This window comes from Malurus melanocephalus, unplaced genomic scaffold (assembly GCF_030028575.1).
Source record: "Malurus melanocephalus ecotype Western Australia unplaced genomic scaffold, MMel_1.1 scaffold_48, whole genome shotgun sequence".
Taxonomy (NCBI): domain Eukaryota; kingdom Metazoa; phylum Chordata; class Aves; order Passeriformes; family Maluridae; genus Malurus; species Malurus melanocephalus.
The window spans coordinates 2,981,092-3,002,459 of NW_026623280.1; the positions used below are offsets into that span (position 1 = coordinate 2,981,092).

The following is a 21,368-nucleotide window of genomic DNA, read 5'->3' on the forward strand; positions in this document are numbered from 1 at the left end:
TCCCTTCCCTTCCCTTCCCTTCCCTTCCCTTCCCTTCCCTTCCCTTCCCTTAGTGAGTTGACAGAGATCAGATCACATCACCTGTTACCCTTCTCATCAATTGGGACAGTTCGTGCTGCCAAGTTTTCTGACTCCTAAAATAGGGGTGACCAACTTTTCCCAGACCAGATCTTAGGAAATTAAATGTTTTAAGACTTACTTAAATACTGCATAGACTTATCCTGTAAATCCTTTTATACAATTGCATTGTTGCTGTGTGTGTAATGCAAAAGCTCAAACAGAAAAAAAAAAACCAGACATGTTTAGCATAACCGTATTTTTTTTTCTTCACTAATTAATGAATCATTTATTTTTTAATCTAATTACAACATCATTAGTATGAATAACAAAGCTCCTGAACATCACTAAAAGTTACARAGATCAAGTCCTGCCTGCATGTGAAGTGTTGTGTTTTTCTGTTCTTTGCCTGAACTTTTGCTCATACTCTTGTGGCTGTACACATAGCAGTTTGCTAAACAAACATCAGCTCCAGGAGACTCTGCTTGCATTTCACATATTCCAGGTTAGAAAAAGCAGTCTGAGCCAGACTCAGGAATTCATTGGAGGGCAGCATGCTTGATGTTTGGGGATTTGTTTTTTGGCAAAGCTCTCCAAAATTTTTTTTTTTTCCCCTTTTAAGAATAGGTTATGATTCATCAGTTTCTGGAAATTCAGATTTGTAGCTGAGAATGGAGGATTCAGAAGAGGATTCAAGGAGTCCAGTTCAGCAACTAATCTTAATAATGTTTTTCTGATCCTAATAATATTCCTTTTGTGCTTTATGCAGAACCATTTTTATATGAGAGGTATGAGATGTCCTAAACTGGCTTTTAAGGGAAAGCACCTTTTTAGGGATAGACTTGCCCAATGATGCCCCAATGCATGAAAACCCTAAGCCTGCATTTTGAGAAATACCGTCAGCACAGGGATTAGAATATACAAAATCCATTAGTTCATTGTCTTAAGAGTTACACAATGTTATCATTCATTCAAGAATCTGCTTTTATTTCTGTAGCATCTGTATGTCAGGTGCTTGAGTAGGCCTTTCTAACTTTCAGTGCAGCCTTTGAGAAGTGTCTGTTACTATGAAGACCTTAATTCAAGCAGTATGACAACTSTGCAGTCTGATCAAAAGGGAAGATACCTGCTTGAGAAACCTACATCTCGAAACACTTCTGCTGGCAAGAACAGCTGAAAGTGTTTGTGTAACTATCCTGCGAGGAAAAACAAGTTTGTTGTTGGTCTGCTTCAATAAACTTTACAAGGACTTCTATCCCATCCTGGGTGGGCAAGACAGAATGGCAACTAAAAACAACCTAACAGAGAGTAACAAAGGAGAAGGCTTCTGCACTTGCAGAGAACTCTTCTCACTGCCAAATGAATAGGACTGGTTTTGGAGCTGCCACCTCTGACACAGCCTGTCCCACATCACCTTCATTTCCAGGCTGTAATTGTGGCTGCCTGTCCAGGGCCAAATCACTTATACACTTTTATTCAAAAYAATTTTCCTCTTAGTAAAAGTATTCTGGAGGTGCCTGCTTCCTGTGAAGACTAGGAAGCTGCACAAGAAAAGATCAAGAAAACTCTAGCCAGTTTTGAAAACTATTCATTTTGTGGTTTTAGGTAAAAAAAAACTCTGTTTCCTGAAGTTTTCAGGTACTGAGAAGGTCTTATGCACATCAGATGACAGTGAAAATTTGTGCCCATTTAAAGTGATTTGGGAGCAAATGTTGCACCAGATGATACCAAATGAGTGGAGCTAATGATTCTTGATCTCTGGTAGTAAATCTGCAATTAATTTCATTTTCAGAAATATAATGAGGATAATCCTAATTTATCAGATAAAAAATAAGCTTATTGGTGTTTACTGAGTCAATTAATGTTGACATAAAACTTTTTTAGGAGCTAACTAATAACAGCAAATTAAGAAAATTAACAATTAGCAACCTAATTGTTATTTTGTATCAGATGTAAAAAAATGAAAGGATTTGGTGGGTGTCTTCCTAATAAAAATGGGAAAGGAAAAAAATACATGAAAATTAAAATTTAATTCTAAGTTCAAAGACTTGACAGTTACTGACATTTTGGAACAAACAAAAATGAATAAAAGCTYGAGGCAATCTCATAGCTGAGATCTACCCCTCAGCATTGCAACTTATAATGGCAATGATTTTTTCCTGAACTCTCTGAAAACACTCCTCCAAACTCATAATATATTTCTTTAATCTCATTTATAGTCATGGTTTTCCTTACATGACTTTTGTTTTTGTTGCAAACACTGTGGATACACAATTGTATACAGTTATATGGGTTTTGTTATAACTCAGGCCTAATTATCAGTAAAGCTTTATCCATGCATTTCACCTACAATGGAAAAAGTCCACGTGACATGCTGACGTGTCTGAGTATTGTGTGGGAATAAGAAATATACCTACTCATAAAACTTACATCCTCTAAGAACTGCAATATTGTCTTACCTTTRTACTATGCAACTAATATAAAGTGTATTTTTCTGCACTGCCACTGAATTATGTAGAGTAAAAAGTGAAAAATCTGGTGAAAGGGATTCCAAGCTGTGGCAATAAAACATATTTAGAATAATGTCTGTGCTTTGGTTCTACATCACCATGCTGAGAAGTATTACTACTTTTCTATTTTCAGAGCTATAGATGAAGAGAGAATAAGAAAGTATAAAGCTGCTCTCAAGATCCAGAGCTGGTTTCGAGGATGCAGGGTCCGAGTCTACCTAAGGTAGTATAATAAGCCTATCTTAATCCATGTTTCAACATTGAATTTTTCCTCAAAAATTCTCATGGTATTACCTGATTTTGATAAAATAGGAGCATTTGGGGAAAAAAAGGCAACAATTGTTACCCAGTTTTCAATAGAATGTTTTGAATATGTTAGAATAGTTTTCAATACAGCTGTGATGCTGTAAGAAATAATAATTTTTGATTTTCAGAACTGTACACAATTAAAAAGGCAYGATTCTAAAAGTATGGAAATTATCTTCAGAATAGATACACAGTATTGTGTGAGAAATCTTGTCCTGACTGGAAGAAAAAAAGAAACAACTAGATGTGCCTTGGATATGCTGATTCAAAGACTTTTTGTATAGAATCATAGAATATCCTGAGTTGGAAGAGATCCAAAAGGATCTTCAAAGTCCATCTCCTAGCTCTGCACAGGACAATACCAAGAGTCGCACTGCATGTTTGAGAGCATTGACAAAATGCTCTGTCAGGCTTGGGCTGTGACCACTTCCCTGGGGATCCTGTTCCAGTGTTCAACCACCCTATGGGTGAAAAACTTTTTCTAATATCCAGTGTAAATCTTCCCAACACAGCTTCAAGCTACTCCCTTATCATGTCACCAGTCACCAGGGAGAAGAGATCAGTGCCTGCCTCTCTGCTTCCCTCTGTGAGGAAGTTGTAGACTGCAATGAAGTCTCTCCTCAGTGTCCTTCAGGCTGAACAGACCAAGYGACCTCAGCCKCTCCATGTATGGCMYCMCCTCAAAGCTTTTCACCAAGGCCTTCACCCTTCACCTTCTGTAGAATGCCATATCAACACAGGACTCGATCTTGGAGGTCTATTCCAGTCTTAGTGATTCTAAGATTTTATAATATTGAAAAAAATTTCCTGGAAACTGTGGTTGGTTCATTCTCCCAGAAAGCCCTCCTCCATTTTTTATGATCATGAGCCCAACTGGCCAAACTCATGCTCTCAAACTTCTGTATCTTCAYAAAAGTTAGGGCCATGAGGGAGAGGGATTTTTACATGTTCTAGTTTGACCTCTTCCTATCCAAAGTAATTGTATGTCATCCAGATCTGCTGAATCAAAACTAAAGAATTATTGGCTTAAATAACATTAACTATTTAAAGGCCAGTATTTCCCTCAAAGAGAGATAGGCTAAAGTCATTATGGGCACTTAGAAGAAGTTACTTAAGTTGCACCAGAGGAGGTGCAGATGACATATTAGAAAACACAATTTCAATAGTAGAGTGATTAGGCATTGGAATAAGTTGTCCAGGGAGATGGTAGTGTCACCATCTCCAGAAGTGTTTAAGATGTGTCYAGATGTGGCACTTGGGAATATGATTTAGGGAGGTTTATGGCCCTGCTAGATCATCTTGAAGGTTTCTTTCAACCTTGATGATTCAGTAATTCTGTGATTGTCTCTGGCTTACCTAGGAGCACAGGTTCAGTGTAGCCAATTCTCAGKGTTCTGAATTACCCAAAGACTTCCTTYACTGAGTGGAGYGCAAGGYTTRTAAGTTTGATGTCCATAGYTGGGTGGTATGAATGATCTCTTACRCAGCTTTGTCTAGGCAATCCCAAACTAATGATTGTAATATACTCTGCAAAAGTTGATGTGACACAATTATGAATTTTTTAGTAGTGTAATTATATATATGTATATACATATAAAAGTAAATAAGTAAATATTTAAAATTAAACTAAATGTAATTTTATGAAAGCAAATAAGGTGTCTAAAAACAAATAAAGTGTCTAAAAATTCCACTTCCAGCTGAATTTGTCAAGTACTTTAAAATGGTAAGGCTGTGAAAATATTGCACGTAACAAAAATTTCAGATATGTTTGTTAACACCAACCATGAAAATAAAATTGCTTATTATTCAAATTACCTTTGTAAGGCTTTTTCATTAAACTTTTGTAATAGTATACAAGTAAATTTGCAGTAACTCATGTTGTGCAAAAACTAAAGTATGTGTGCATAAATAGATTTATGTATATAATGGTCTGCTTATGTGTGTGTCCCTATGTATATATGGATACATGTATATGTATAAAGTATGTTTGTAATGGAAAAGAGTGGAGTTTCATCTCTTTGGAACAAATATGGATAATACACTCTATGTTATTTTTTATTACTATGAAAAAATATAGTTAATTGTGAAGTCTGCAAAAATAATTTTTTGTTAATGTATTTCATTTTAGGTATCTAAACAAAATGGCCATTTTGATGCAGAAGTGTTGGAGAGGTTATCTAAGAAGAAAATACTTCAGAGAAACAGTGGAGGTAGAAAAGTACTTCTTAAAATTTTGTTTGGTTATTTGTGGAATACGTATGAATAATTCATACACTCATCATGAAATTAAGAAGCCGAAACGTGATCCTTTATACACACAGACACACACTTAACTTTATTGTAATGAAAAGCACCATTAATTTCAGCAAGCCTACTCATAACAGTCAAGTTAAGTCAGTATTTAAGGGTTTGCAGCTCTGGAGTATCAGTCCCCAAACCAGCAATGAGATCTGATCATGCAGAAGTCTGCCCTCATGATGCTAATTGCAGGATTGGGGCTTTACAAGATCTTTTAAAATYTTTTTATCCTAGAAGAACTTCTAATTTTGAAAAAAAAATAAGCCACTGTGTCTACACATTGCTGTTTTATGTTTTAGTGGCTTAAATTTYTTACTTAATGAACCTTGAAGTATTTGAGGTTTTGCCTTAAGGCACACAGCATATCATAGTCAATCTAATTCCTGTGACRAACCTGAAGCAAGTGAAAGTGTATGATAGCACACAAGCTAAAACCTTTGTTAACAGGTTTAGGGAATTAAGAAAATAATTTGTCTTTAAGACAAAAAAAGGTAAGTTTTTAATATGTGGTTTACTTCACCAATTTATTAATTTATGTTAATGTTTTACAATAGTGTTAAAATTGTTAGTCATTTATTCTTGATTAATTTTGTTGAATTGCTATGTTTTATTCAAAACAGACAATTCAAGAAGTAAGAAAAAGGCCAGTAATCAATCATATCTTGCAGAGCAAAGTTCACACTCACTACTAAACTATGTTTGCAAGTAGCAGGACTTGTATACCTAACAGATTGCCAGTTTTTTGCCCAAGTCCAGTAATCTATTTAAAGATTTTCTCTCTTCCAACTTACTAACTGGCTTAACTAATACATGAGGAGCCATCCTTTCAGGCTATGTTTTTCAGTCATCTTCTAAAACTAATTCTTRAATACAGAGCAGATAGCTGCAGGGATTCTCTTTTGAAAGAAGTAGAACTTCAGCTGARTATTGTTCCTTAGTTTAAGGCAGGTTTGTTTAATCTAGGAAAGCTTCTGTAGAAGGGAGGCATGATAATGTATCTTAAAATTTGTTAACAAAAAAGAAAGGATCTGTGCAGTCGCTGGGACGAGGGAAGGAAGAAATCAACATGATCAAATAGATTTCCTATTATCACAAAGTTGAGAGAGCTAACATCATAAAATCCCTTCAGCTTTTTGTTCTTGAAATATATTTCTGAAAAGTAAAATAAAAAGTCTCTAATCAATAAAAACTTGTGCATATTTAGTTTTTCAAATAGATATAACTGAAAAACTCCTGACAAATCTGAAGTCTGTGGAATAATGTACAAAAACATTCTGGAACTTAATATACACATTTGAAATCAGATCATGAATTCATCCAATTTCTGTATTCCAGTACTTATCCAGTACTAGCCAGGGCTCTAGGGGAAGAGAATCTCATCAGAAAGCTTACAGGTTTTACAGCAATCAGCTTAGAAAATTATCTTTTTCCCTTTAACACTTCATATTGTTCTTGCCATCTCTTTGATTGGGGACTAAATAGGACAGCTTGATTGGAAGCCAACCTGAGAACCACACAAGCAGCAGATAAAAAGGCACCTTCTACTCCCTTTGGGCTGCTTGTATTCAGTATTGTATGTTTTGGGCTGGGTTTAATGTGAAGTCTGAATTAATACCTTATAGTTGGGTTTTTTTTCTAAATTTACTCAATTAATAGCTGAATTTGGAATAAGTAGAAAGCAAAATCTCAGCAGCTTAACATAACTTTCAAAGTAAAGGATCAGGTAATGTTTGCAATGAACTCTTGCTAATAACWGTTGTAATGACTGCTGACTGAAACACAATGATACATTTGACATGATTGTTCCTTAAATACAATGGTCACTTTAAAATTTGTCTGCTGGTTATGATTGGATTGGTATCTGCTGCCAGCAAACAAGGCAAAGCATATGCACAAAATACCCATGATTGCTTGATAATAAATCATTTTAATGATTATATTCAAAATTGTGAAATGTGAATGGTACTGATGCGGAAAATAACAAAGGCTGAGGCTCATCAGATTGGCTGTCCATATGTGCACCACCGCTGGTATTTCATTAGTTTCTCTTCTATTACCTCYTCCTTTGACTGTTAAAATATATCAGGTTAAAAAGTCCAACACCTATTAATGGCATTTATATTATCAAAGTTTTGTTTCTTTTTATTCTTAAATATAGGTGATTTGGTATAAAGCTTTGTTTCCTAATTAATCTCAAGCTAAAATTAARAACTGCTCTCCTACAATTTTCTTAACAACTTGGTTACATTGATTGGATTGGATTCTGAAAGTGTGAATGACGTGAAGAAAAGTAGGAATTTTAGAACCAGGCAAACACCAGAATGTGAAACAAACTGTACAGCATTGTTTCTTTATTRCTATTTTCTCAAAGCCAAGGAATCACTTGTTAGAGCATGGGGAATTGTARCATTTCATCGTTGTATGAAGTTGGCATGCATGATGGCCATATTTTCTGYTTACTTTGGAAGGAGATGCAGAGAAAAGTGAATATGTTATGCAGTTTGACACCAYCCTGAATGATTTAGCTTCAACTCAACAACCAGTTTTAAATAGTTCCAGTCCAATAGGAATTATGCTAACGTCTATTTACTCTGCAAACACCCCAAAACACACCACCATGACATTTCCAATTTAGACCACGTGTTGCTTCCATCTCTTAACCTCGATCTCAATCAGATTTCTGKTTCTCCTTTGAATTTTTCATTTTGTGTTAACTCTTTAAAGCAAAAGAAGATACCCATTGGAACACATTTGTAGATGATGTCCAAGCATGTTTTTAAATAGAAAAGGGAAAAGTAATACAACAGTTTATATATAAAAGGCTTCAAATATATTTTGGAAACCTACACTTAAAGTGAGCTGGTAGGAAGGCCCGTATATTAATGTCAGACTTCATGACAATTACAATGACATCCTGACTCAGAAGTAGAAGTGACGTATGGATGAAATGGGGAAGTGATTCTTTCCAGAGTGTCTAGATACTTGGCAGTATCACCTTTGAATTGGCAGTCAGTGAAAAAATGAGAGGCAATACAATGGGTACAAGCTGAAATGCAGGAAATACCACTTAAGCGTAAGAAAAGAATCTTCTGGACAAGCAGGCCCCAATTCAGGAAATAAACTTTTGTTTATTAGGAGAGCACTAAACATAGAGCAGTAAACATAGACTTGGGTTGAAGCACTAAATCATGACTGCTTTTGAGAACAGGGATAAACACATTCTCCATCATTTGTAATACAGAACTGTCCAATCAGAATTAGGAAACAGAGGGCAAGTCCATTTGCAAAAGATGGTGACACAGCCTTTGGCTTTTGGTGCARGAATAAAGTGGTAAGACAGTTCCATGCACAAGCAATTCTGCATTYGGGTGACTTGTGATTTAGAGCAAGACTTGAATTAAAGCAGAAATGTGTAACTTCCTTCTTATTGTGAATAACCTTCTTAAGTAATGGTAGGGTAAGGTCTGAATTCCTCACACCTTTGTGGGGCTATGCAAGGTAGGAGACCTTGGTTGCCATTGGCTATCTCTGTAAATAGTAGACAAAGTTCTTCARTACTTTGCSAAGCTCAGAAGGAAAATRTTCCCASACTGTCTTTCAGTACTGATGATAARAAGAGCATTAATGATGTTAGGTCTCCAGTTTTGAGTTCTTCAATGAAATGGGATGCAATCAGACCTGGGTGCTCACAGCCTTCAAATATGAGGAGRATAAACAATAAAGATGTAAGATGATTATTTAGTTTAATCACTGATGGACAGAAATCAGATTATTATTTTTATGCTAAGGTGCTTCCATTAAATTGTTTTATCTATTTGATGGTGTGGTAACTCTTATGTTCCCTTCCAAAGAAAGAAAAGATGAACTGCAAAACAAAATCTTATCAATTTAATCAGTTTARGAATATGCTTAAATCAGGCAAACATTATTCTAATCCATTATTAGCTATCTACAGTTAGTATYATTTAGTAAATATTTATGGGGAATAAAGGGGAGAGAGACAGTAAATTATTTATTCTACATTTGGGGTAGATTTTCACTTGAATATGTATATATATATGTATGTGTACATCCACATGTACATGTGAAATTTCTTTGAACTTTAACAATTGTGCAATTTTCTTTCACGTAAGAAATACCTTTTGTACTATTTCGATTATTAGTGGATTGGTATGATATTAAAGTGAGCATTTAAAATGCACCTTAATTAAACTGCAGGAATTATGCCTTGCTTAATGTAATGAAGAAAGAGAATTTAAAATGAAGTAGCATCATTGTGTTCATTTGTAAATAACATATTGCAGCCAACTGTTTCTTAATTGCCCAGACTGTTGATAAATAATCCAGCCCTGCTGCTCTCCACAGACAATTTGCTTTGGATCAGACTAGGCAATTCAAATAACACTAATTACAGTGAAACCCTTTTATAGTGAATTCCTGTTTGCCATGGGGGAGAAAATCACTATATCAGGGGAAAGCACTTTTGCCTTTGATTTGTGTCTAAAACATGAGAAACACATAAAAGCTGCATGTTGTGCTAAATAAAGGACATACTCTTGCATTCAAAGTACTTATATTTTACTTTTTATGATACAATTGTGAATTATGTTCATTTTGCATTTGTAATTAGAGGGCGGAACAGATGTGAAAGCTTAGTTTAAAGTGATGTATCCATTAAAATAACCTATGCTGCCAAGTGATTGCTTAGTATAATAGGGGATTCGTTCACTATGAGAGGAATTCTACTTTATTGGAARGAAACCAGGACTTCAGGAAATGTTTTCTATATCAGGGGATTCAATGTAACATGRTATCATTGTATTTATGATTTTATGATGTTAAAATGAATATTAAATGAAACAAAATTCCCAACGATTACTCGGGAGGCAGCTAAGTACATAACATTTAGTACAGATGGTTGGAAGGCACAATTTTGCTCCATCACTGCATCCGTATCCTTGAACGATTTCGACTGAAGACAGCATTTCTCTGAATTTTTCATTAAACCAGACGTCTTGAAATATGAATTCCTTTTATGTTTCTGTGAGTTTTGGCTAAAAGAACCCCAGTGAATAAATCATACAATACTACATGTCACCAGCACTTGTGAATATTTCTGCTTTGTTATTCTACTCTCAGTAGAGCACCATTGATTATCAAACTCAGCGGAGAGCATTTTATGATCATATATCTCCATTAGCTCCTAGTTTGACTACCATAGATTTTTCTGGTTAAGCCTGCATTATGTATTAGGAAGCCTATCTCTTCAATACAAAGTTTGATTTTATTCTCTCTAAGCCTAGAACTCTTATTATGTATTATGTATAAAGATTCTTATCTTTTATATGTAAAAATAGCAGGACTGTCTTTGTGTAACTGAAATATATGCCATCTTTTTTTTTTCTTGATTCACAGACAGCATATGTTATTAAGAAGATGAATTTCTACAATGAAATGGCTGTCAGGGTAAATATTTCTTCACTTGTTAAACAAATGAAAAGTCAATTGTGCTCCGAATTTGCTTTTAATAAAATGAGCAAAGCAGAATAATACATACTTGATTGATATGCTGATGGCAACAGCAGGAAATAGTACATAGTTAAAAATTAAAGTTACACTGAGTAGTCAGGTCTGTATTTGAAAACTGTAGCTGAATTTAAGGTACCTGAATGTGTCTTTCCCCATTTAAATGTTCAYTGGACCTTGTCATGTATGATACTGATAAAACCCCCAAACATTCTATCTGCCAGTGTTATTACAAATGTAGACATCAAACTACAGGGCCTCTAAGCTTGTTGATGTGGYTGTGCTTTTTCTTTTGTTAGTATGTGACATTTGATTTATTGGATCTCAAGAGTTACTCAGACAGCACAGGACAATTTCATTGCTTAAACATAGAGGTGGAACTGCACTGATCTCATTGATGATATTATGAGTGAATTTTGCSAGATGAAGGAGAGTGTAAACAGTCCTTGAACTTCAATGAATTGACRACAAAACAAGTTTTTTGTGGCTGAAATGGCAAAACATATTTAACTAGAAATTGGCTTTTTTTCCCCGAACTTTTAAATTRCACTTGAACAAATTTGTAAAACAAATATGGGAAAGACATAAAATAATTTTTGTGATTAAGTCTGTTTATGTCACTTCTTTCATTGTGTGTTATAAAACCGCTTTACTTTAGAGGCCTGTATCTTTTTAGGCCAGGCACCTCACCTTTCTGCCAAATGTAGGAACATGGTGATAATGGAGATTAACCCAGGGAAACTCCTTTAGAGTAGGAAGAATCTCAGAATGGATTTTGTGTGGCCTCTCTGGGTCCAGAATAACTGAGAGTCAAGAGGGTTGTACTCACCAGGTGYTCTGCTTAGTTCTGGTTCTCTCGAGGCGCGAAGTAGAATCTGACCTTTGGTGCATGTTAGAGAACTGAAGRTGTTTAACAGAAGTTTAATACCTCACAAATGTACCTTTTTGTTGTTCTTACAGTTCATTCCTTAGCTAGTTTGAAAGTATTCCCCAGTGGATAAATGCTGTTTACTCATGCAGCTGAGATCAGTGAGAAAACATAAGATGTAAACCAGCTCCTAAAAGTTTCCTCTGTACTTTCAGAAGACATTTGAAGACCAAATTTCAGAGGTGATTATGTATTCTAGTCAAATGGAGTTTTGCATTTGGTCTTTCATTTTATAAAAGAAAGTGAATGTGTTCCCATTCATTTGTAATGGAAATATAATGTTGAATCATTAGGTGATATAAATCTTCAYAGTACCATCTTTTCAGTCATGTTCTTTTCTTTAATGGAAATTTAAATCAGTAGAAAACAATAGAATAGATCTTTATTTAGTTGCAAATGTCAGAGTCTGATTCTCCTCTATCTAAATCTTGTGCAGCCATATCTTCAGAGCAGATTTTAAATGCTACCAATCTGAAACACTGAATAGTTTTGGGTTTTTCCTCTGTCATGTGTTTCTTGAAGAATTAGCCAAGGTCCAGGACAATAGTAAATCAGGCCTGTTGAGTTTCTGCATAGTTGATATGTGCTCAGACTTTAGGTTTCCTAAGCCAAYAGTGCCTTATATTCACACATCATCAGTTTGATTAATGATTAATATACCTCGATGTTCTAAAAATATAACAACTGTGTATGTTTTTCTATTTAACCACTTAGTTTTGTCTCATAATGTTATTTAATATTTATTTCACTCTTTAGAAAGGCAGTTTCAATTTTGGCTTTGAAGTATCATTGAGGGCATACACATGCTCATTGCTTTGAAGCCACTCTACATGTCTTTCTGGATTGCATTTGGTTGTAATAGGAGCAATCAGTTTCATCTTTAAAATTGAATCAGAGATCTTGTTTTAATCAGTTTCAGTCTGAAGGCAAAATATGATTCTCTCTCTTAAAAGATTTAAGGTTGCTGTAAATTTTCAGCAACAAAAGTAATCCTATGGCAAAAAAAATTCCACGAGCAGATGGCTTTTGATATATCAAGGTTTTGCCATTTGTTTTAGTGCTTAAAATAAACATTATTTATAAGACCACTTACATTTTGATGTTACTTAATGAGGAATATGCATCATTGATTTGACTAGCTTAAGAGGTCATTTAGAACTTGCCCGTTAACAAGCTGTAATCTGCTGAGCACACAATGACTTTGTTTAAAATTATCTGTTCAGTGCTGATCAATGACAATAATTGTTTTGTACCAATCACTGTTGAAACTTGCTAATTACTTTGAAGGGCATAGAMACACTTGTCTCTTTTTTTTCCCAGAATTTTTTAAACATTCACCTTGGAATTACAAAGAAATGCAGTCATCACATTGTGCTTCTTTATAAAAGAAAACATTTAGAACTTTCATATTGAAAATATGAGCAGCATCACAAGCTTTTTGTAAAATGGTCTTTCCTAAAAGGATTAATCTTCASTTTTGGGATCTCTGACATACAGTATTAGAGAAGCAGAAATCAGGCATAAAATAATTTGAGACACAATACAGTTTTTCTTACTTATGTTTCATTCAGTTGGAATCAGTGAGTTCATTCTGAACAAAAAGTGGTGTAAATAAAGGTAGAGTGCAGCATTTAATTGGTACACTGAGCCCATTGGAGGTAATTATAGCTTGATACAATTTGAGCCTTTTGTCTTTCGGTTTGAGTTTTGATCCTTTAACCCAGAAATATCCAGTTCCGCATTTATAATTGTGAGGTGAAGACTGTCAGAAAGAGTTTCAAAGGGACCATAATCCTGCATTAATGAGCACATGGCTATATGGGAGCCAACTTGCTCTTGTTGAGAAATTTTGAAGCCAAACAGAAAAACAAAGCTAAGATCCTTATTCACATGCAAAGGATTTTGCTTAATCCCAGATCTCTGAAGGCATACTCATTCTTTGCTCTTTCTCTATTCCTTTTTAACCCAATAAGCTTGTGTATGAGAAAGTAGTGTTGCAAAGAATATGAAATTTRCTATCACCTAGTGCAAAGCAGCATGTCTAGGACCTTGTTCCCGGAACTATTATTTGTTCATATTATGACAATATCTAGTGCCCCAAACCCCTTTTATTCATTAAAAAAAAAAACCAAAATCAAAAAACCAAAACCAAACCCAAATAAATAATAATACATAGGTCAAAAAAAACACCAACTTTTGAAATTAGCTTTGAGTCTTAGGGAGGAAAATACATGCTGATGCACAAAGGGGAAATAGAAGAATATATTAAGACTGGAAGTTAACCTCTTTATAACTAATGTATATCTCAAAGATTTAGTGAAAACTTTTCTATGAATCTTATTCTCCTGTTAAATCTCACAGAAAAAGACAATCATAACTGTACCCCAAGGTGCCATCAGTTGAGGCCAAATGGTACCTTTTACTTTGAAATGTAGTGTTTTAGGGTTCATGATTGCCRAATGATACTAAAAGGATGAAAATATTCAGTCCTGCTTTAATCGATCTCCTTTTAGATGGCTCCAGTAAAAGTCTGGAGATGGAAAAATTGCAATAACTTTTGTCAGTTGTGACAGTGGTATGGAATTGGACTATATTGGAGCTGGTAGGAGTTGAGAGAATTTTGCCTGTTACTGAAGAGCACTCCCAAGACTTAATGATAAAGATTCTGAGATTCTGAAGTTACTGAGTGAAAAGGTTATCAATAATGCGGGCAATGGGCAGCTTGTGTTTTTCTTTGCCTTCTTCCTGAATCAAACACAAAAACATGACAATCTTGCCNTTTTAAAAAAAGTACTTATTTAGAGAGACACAAACACATGGATTTCACTCCACTTAACAAGTCACCCCTTGGTTCTGGAAAGAGGAAGGTTGATGTAAAGGAAAAAAATGTCCTCTATAGATACACTGAAGAGTAAGTTCTTGAAATGTCTGGTAGCTAGGGGCCCACAGGAAAGGGAGAGTTTTTAGTACATTGCAACATTTTTCTCTTCTATCCATTTAGAGAWGGGGAGTAGCTTTTCATTTGGAGTTGCTTCTTCTCTAACCTCTTGCTTTTTAAATCTAGATTCTGCCTTTCAGCTCTTATGTCTTTTAATATTTCAAAGCTATAAAGGTCAAAGAGATGGATGCTGAAGCAAATGAAGGTACTGTAGAGTAGAAGATAGAAATTGGGAGATTAACTAAGAAAATATTGAGGAAAAAAAGGAGACAAAATGCAAAGAAGGAAGTAAAGAGTATTTTGCAGGAAAATTAATAACTTCAAGGATGAAAGAATTTAAAGACAGAGGAACTAGACACTGAGAACAGAGGAAAACATGGTTACKCTGTTTTTCAGATGTAGAGATCTAGGGTAAAGATCTAGGGTACTGTGACCTTTTACGGTAAAGAAAATCAGGAGTGAGAGCAGCCCTCAGCATGACTGAATAGACAAAGTTGCATCTTTCACCTATACGTGTCATGGCTTAGGGATAAATATAACTCATCAAATGGCAGTCCTGCTATCATTTTACTTAATAACAGAATCACAGAATTATTTTTTTTGTAAAAGGCCTCTAAAGTCATTGAGCCATCTTGTCAATTAGACCTTGGCACTAAGTGCCATGTTGAATTGTTTCTTGAATTGCTTAGAGCTGTTGAGTCCACCACTGTTCTTAATGCTTACTTTTCCATGCCACAAAACATAACTGGTAAACAGGTAATGATTTCAGAAACATCATTATTGGAATTTTTGAGTATCAGAGAAKATTTAAATGCTTTTTTTGAAATATTTTTTTTTTCCAAATGATGCTTTTCAAAATGCATCAAAATATTAATCCTTTCTGGTGGGGGATGCGATCTAATTTCTGCTTATAATACAACTTTATAACTAGCTACAGATAAAGAGGTTTCCTTTTCCAGTTTAGGCTTTCTCTGTTATACAGGAAAATAGTATTTTGTGAGAAGATTAAAACTAATGTGGAACAAATAGACATGACTCATTTTACAGTGGAGATGAAAGAACTGCAATTTGTAAATGAAGTTTCCAGAAAGTCTGATTCACTGAGTTACTGGGAAGGCTTTTATTCAGTTTACAATTTGTGCAGAGCACAAAGGTGAAAGTGAAGCAGGAGATGTTGGTGTGGTGATGACTCAGTAGGGAGTKCACGTCGTACCTGAGAAAAGACACTGCTTCTGTTGTCTGCTTCTTTTACTGTTCTTACATGCAGCAATGGCACTGGTAGTAGGAGACACTTATTTCCATTGTCACACCCCAACAAAACCAGTGTTTAAAACTTGATATTATTTTTTTAATGTTTACATTTAATAGTACATCCGTATTGCCATTTATCTACAACWCATTACATCCTGCCTTTATTTTCTTCATTGAAACTTATTGATGCTTCTACTTGGTACCATTTCTAAGGAAATATATACTTGGGATATACTACATRTATTTGATATGCATGCAAACTTTTGATTCGACATATACTAAGCAAATATTTCTTTCYTCCAGATCCAGAAAAGGTGGCGAGGCTATTATGTTCGGAAGTATATCCATGATTTTTATACATTGAAGAAATATCTGAATGGCGTTTCTCTGAATAACATACTTGTCAGGTAAAGGTAAAAGCTTCGCAGGTAGAGCATTTGTTTCCTCTTCTTTTATTTATAAAAAGTTTGTGGCACTAATTAAACTATTTCTGGGAGTGAGTGTTCCCCTCCATTATCAAATATATATATATATATATATATATAAAATCAGTTATCATTCTCTTTATCCTATGCCTATTTGTGTTGCACCACGTTCTATTCTCATTTGCAGTTATGAATTCAGAATAATTTATTTGAATAAATTAGGTTTGTACCAGTTTAATAAAAATTGATTTTGCTCTTCACCTATGCTCAGAACTCATAGATTATTATGCCCTAAACAGGATTTGTTGAGCTAGATTTTTTACCCCCAGTATACACAAGCTAACAAAAAATTTATTTTCATGATTTGTTTTGAATATGGATTATTGACAATGAATGCAAGGGCAGATTTGGATTTAAGTTACTTGTGTGAGCCACACTGTGAATATTAATTGGGGAAGATACTGGCATAGTGCAGTGAAGCACATTCTTTTCATTGTTACAGAAGAGAACCAATAACCTCTCAGATTTCTGGCTAGAACGGTTGTTGCTGTATGTTCTTACTGTATTTCTCCTATCCATCCATTTTCTTTCCCYGTACTTAAGTTGAAACCTCTCTAAAATAGGGGTAATTATGTCCCTCTAGTGGATTTGATGTCCCAATACATGACCATTAATCAGATAACASTGGAAACAGACAGTCAAATGCTGGGTGACCATGATCATTACACTCTCATTGTAAATGACAGCTGTTGGACAAAATCCATGCAGTGTTTGCAGTTCAGAASACTGGAGATGAATCTCTGCTTTCTCAAGCACAGAAATATAACGGAGTCTAGTAAACCAATATTTCTAGAAATCTTGTCTAAATCACATGGCAAAGGCTGTTACATAAAGCTGCATATGCAAGTTATATATGAAAAAGCCCAGGATTATCTAATTTCTTTATATGCTGGTTATTAATGATGTTCTTTCACAGTACAGCTGATGCTATATCCTCTTTGTCATAACATTATTTCTTGTGCACTACATTGTTACCCATAATGAATCATATTGATAGTCACCTACCTTCRATCTCTCATTATTATTCATGTAAATGTATTCTAAGCAGAAACTTAGGTCACAACTCAGAAAAACCAGGCTTAAAGATTCTGTTATATCTTCAACTGTGTCTTCTTGATCTGAAATCCCTGAAAAATGCTCTCTTCTTGAAAAGGTAGAATCCTAAAAACATTAGGCCATATCCTGGAAAATAAGTGAAGCCATAACTTCTCTGGTTTAAAATCCATATAAATGAACGAACTGCAGAGACATAACCTGCTTTTCTGCTCRTAAATGTTCTATCACTCTTCTCCATTCCCTGCCTAGACCTGGAACAGAGCTCATAACTTGTTACTTAGATTGRCCTTTGATGCGTGCCAACAAAACAWGAGAGCAAATGGTATTCCTGCTGTACTACAAACATGGATTGGTTGGAGCTTTGCGGTTTTTTTCTCCACACCCACAATAGATTTCTCCTCGGTATACCTAACTTTGGAGGACTACAAAAGCATCTGTTTTTCAGTATTTTGACATGCTGATCAAATTCCCTAGTATTTTATTTTAGTTCATTACAAATCATAAAACCTATGCGATGCATAGGTATTTTAACCAAGAARTAATCCTGTGTTCTTTAACAGGTAACATAGCAGTATGACTTCAGGTACATGAAAATGTGTCAAAGTTGGTCTCTATGAGCTCTTACCTGGCAACTGATATATTGATATTTTGCTAATTTGAGTTCTGTCTTCCAGAGTTCACATGAATATTTGTCTTTCAGGTGGGAAAAAAAAAATCCATCCTTCTGGTTAAATAAAAATTAAAAATTAATTTGTGAGTTAATTTGGACGAATGGATCTTATTCTTTCAATTTTTAAAATGCATCAGTTCCCAAGTGCAATCAGGAATCACTACAGTAATCCCCTTACTGGGGTACATTTGAAAACTAACATGTATATCACCTTCGACATTCTTCTTATGAAATCTAACAGATGTTTAGTGAAGATTAGGTGTAGGCCCTCAGCCAAACAGATTTTTCCTGTCACTGGGCTAAGTTGCTGCCAACTACTTTGGCCCCAAGGTGGCCTACTGTGTTTTTTATGTGGAATATTGAGCCAGGCTGAGGAAAGATTCTCCTCATCAGCCATCACATCGGCTCTGGACAAGTATAACCTCTCTGAGTATAAAAATTTTTGCATATAAAAGTTATTGCAACTGTACACTGTAAAAACCACAAGGAATTGTCAGAAATAGAAGGAGTGCATTTATGACATGGCTGGGTTTTATTAAAACATCATCATTATGGAAATTTGCTTGTTGGTGGACAGAGACGCTGATATACTTGTGCAATCAGAATAGACTGCCTTTGAGTGTTTCACATCTCTAAAACACCGTAAAACAGCACAACATGGCACATGAAATAATGAACTTTGCTTATTTGTCTTACATCTATATTCATCAGAATGTGTGCATTGGTGCAGTGTTAGTGCTAGTAAAGAAACAAGTTCCTCCACAAATAATAGCAGACCAGCAGTAAAACAGAGACTGATTTTAAGAACTCCAGAGTGGTATAAACTTATTCCCATCCCCTCAAAAAATAATCAAAATATATTTTTAATTAAAAAAAAAAATTAAGCTGTATTCTTTCTGGAATTATGATGTAATTCTGAATTGAATTACATTGTATGGTCCTCTGTCTTATCTGTTTTAGAGTGGCAGAATTTTATTTATTAACACCTATCTAAAGTAACATTGCAAGTCCTTCTATCTCTTGGATGATAGAGCAGGGTTTGTGCTTAATTTTCTCCTCTTTCCTTAAGGAGGAGCCTGTATCAAACCATCCCTCACTCATGCATAAGAGAAGCTTAAGAGGAAGTAGTCATGAAACTGGGCATTCTGTTAAGTTTCTTAGAAGAGTATCTTATAAGAGTTATTGACCAAAGTTTGCTCCCTTCTCATTCYTCTTTCACCCTATTTTTTTTARATAAAGCACACTTGTTGTACTAAGTGGTTTCCTCAACCAGTAGCCACATCTTTACCATTTAGCTTTAATACAAACCGTCCTTATTTAATAGCTGCCCTCATTTAGTAGCCAGACCTTTATCATTTGTCTTTACTGTGAAAGCCCCAGGAGAAAGTAAACTTAATAGAAGCTGCCCCAGTTTAAAGCCATAGAGGGATGTAATTAAGTTTAACAGAAATTGATTTAACAGAAATTGACCTAAAATATAATTAAATAATAATAGTCATATTATGTGTGAGTTTCCACTCACTTAACAGACTGGTTATGGCACTGTCCAACTTAACAGATTTAAGGGACTGTCTTTGTACAAACTCTTGGCTTTAGCTCCCAGAATGGCTAAATTCCTCCAGCAYTCCTGTTACTACCCACTGCTACAGAACCACTAGGTCTGATGGCTGCTGGTGTCCCCAGTCAAGTCCCTAGGAGTTAGAATGAGAAGTTCCTGAAAAATCCCCTGAGAGATGGAAAAGAACAAATTTGAACCCTAAACTCTGTCTACATAAGGACAAKACTCAATTTTTTTCTTAACATTTCTACAGTTTAGCCTCAGTACAGTGATGAAATGGGTTAATTAGTGCTGAGKTCTCTTTTTCCTAAAAGGTATAGGAAGTTCTTAATGAACCAAGTAAGGAACTTTTTCTTAAATATTYGTTTTACTGAATTTTATTATTTAGATTTTAGTAATAATTTACATATATTCACATACCAGTATATACTGCATTCTATCTGAATATGAATAAGTTGGGTGGTTTAATTTATAAATATATGCGTTAAAGTAAATTTCATTACTTCTCAGTGCAGTTAGTGTATTTAATCTTAAGGGAAAATATTTTGTTATGAAACATTCTTAAAGCTGCATTACACCATCTCTAAGAGCTGTCTAAATGGTTACGAGGGGAGATATGCCAAAAGCAATTAGCATAGGCTATAACTCCATATGATGCATTAGAATTTTGTTTTATGTGAAACAGTTTCCAGTCCATGATAAGCAAATGGACATCACTTCACATAAATTAGCATGCYGGTGCCATTATATCAGAAGAATTTATGGATGATGTCAGTTGCCCAACTGTGTGATTAACTTCCAGTTCTTTGCCTAAGGTTATCTACGCATTGGCTTTTAAACTACAGTAAAGCAACTTTGCTGTATGTTAGGTGTGCAAGTAGAGATAAGATTTTGGGATGTAGTGCTCCATTTACTGATGAATGGCRCCATTTAAATTTTTCCCTAGGCACAGAACTGGGTAAAGATATCAGTATTAGAAAACTGACAAAGAGGTAGCAAAGTACTGGCATTGGGGTTCTCACGTAATCAAGGCAGGTAGTTCAGCTTTYTTGGCTACTGAATAAACTGGCTTAAAAGTCCCAAACTGAGACCTGAGTCTACCTTTAATAAGCATCATAGTTTAGGTAAACATGATTCAGTTTATAAATCATCTTAGAWATCAGTTTATAAATCATTATTGAGTTTATATATCACACACTTAGAGGATCAAAACCAAATTCTTCTTTCCATTGTTGGCTTTAGTAGAGAAAATGTTTTGAGTTGCCCTCGAGAGTATGACTTACATCCAAGTTTGACTAGCTGTTCTATCAGCAGATTTAGTTTCACAGTCATCTTTAAAACTTCTAGGTCTTCAAGAAATGTCAGGGAAATAGATAATGAAAAGTGATAAAAATCACTGCCTTGGCAATAGGTATATTCACAAATCCTTTGTGCAGATTGATTTTTTTATAATATCAATGAAGAGTGAAATATAGTATTTACATGTTGCTGGTGATCTAATCCAATGTYTAGCTATTCTGTAAGTATGCCTGAGAATACAGTATGGAAAAAATTAAGATTATCTATCTTATTTATAATTACTAGAACATTGTTGAAGTCTATTTTCTTTTAACATGGCAAGTACTTGGATTCTTAAAACTTTTGAGGTATAGYGGTTTTCCATGGAGTGGGCCTGAAATAAATCATCTCTTGTCATAGTAATATGAGGRGACCTTGCTTAGCCTCCACCTGTCTGTTCCTTTCTGATAAAGAGAAGTCCAGGTGCTGGCCATTTTCTCAAATGTC

The 21,368-nt window shown here is 34.9% G+C and overlaps 1 protein-coding gene across 1 annotated transcript in view; it reads left to right on the forward strand.

Annotated features, from left to right (window-relative positions):
• Positions 1-21,368, forward strand: part of SPATA17 (spermatogenesis associated 17) — an 84,454-nt gene that overhangs the window by 757 nt on the left and 62,329 nt on the right. Inside the window, exons 2-5 of the mRNA XM_057365077.1 lie at positions 2,701-2,790; positions 5,002-5,083; positions 10,587-10,637; positions 16,118-16,221. Coding sequence (XP_057221060.1) covers positions 2,701-2,790; positions 5,002-5,083; positions 10,587-10,637; positions 16,118-16,221 — 327 coding nt within the window. The remainder of the gene's footprint in view (positions 1-2,700; positions 2,791-5,001; positions 5,084-10,586; positions 10,638-16,117; positions 16,222-21,368) is intronic.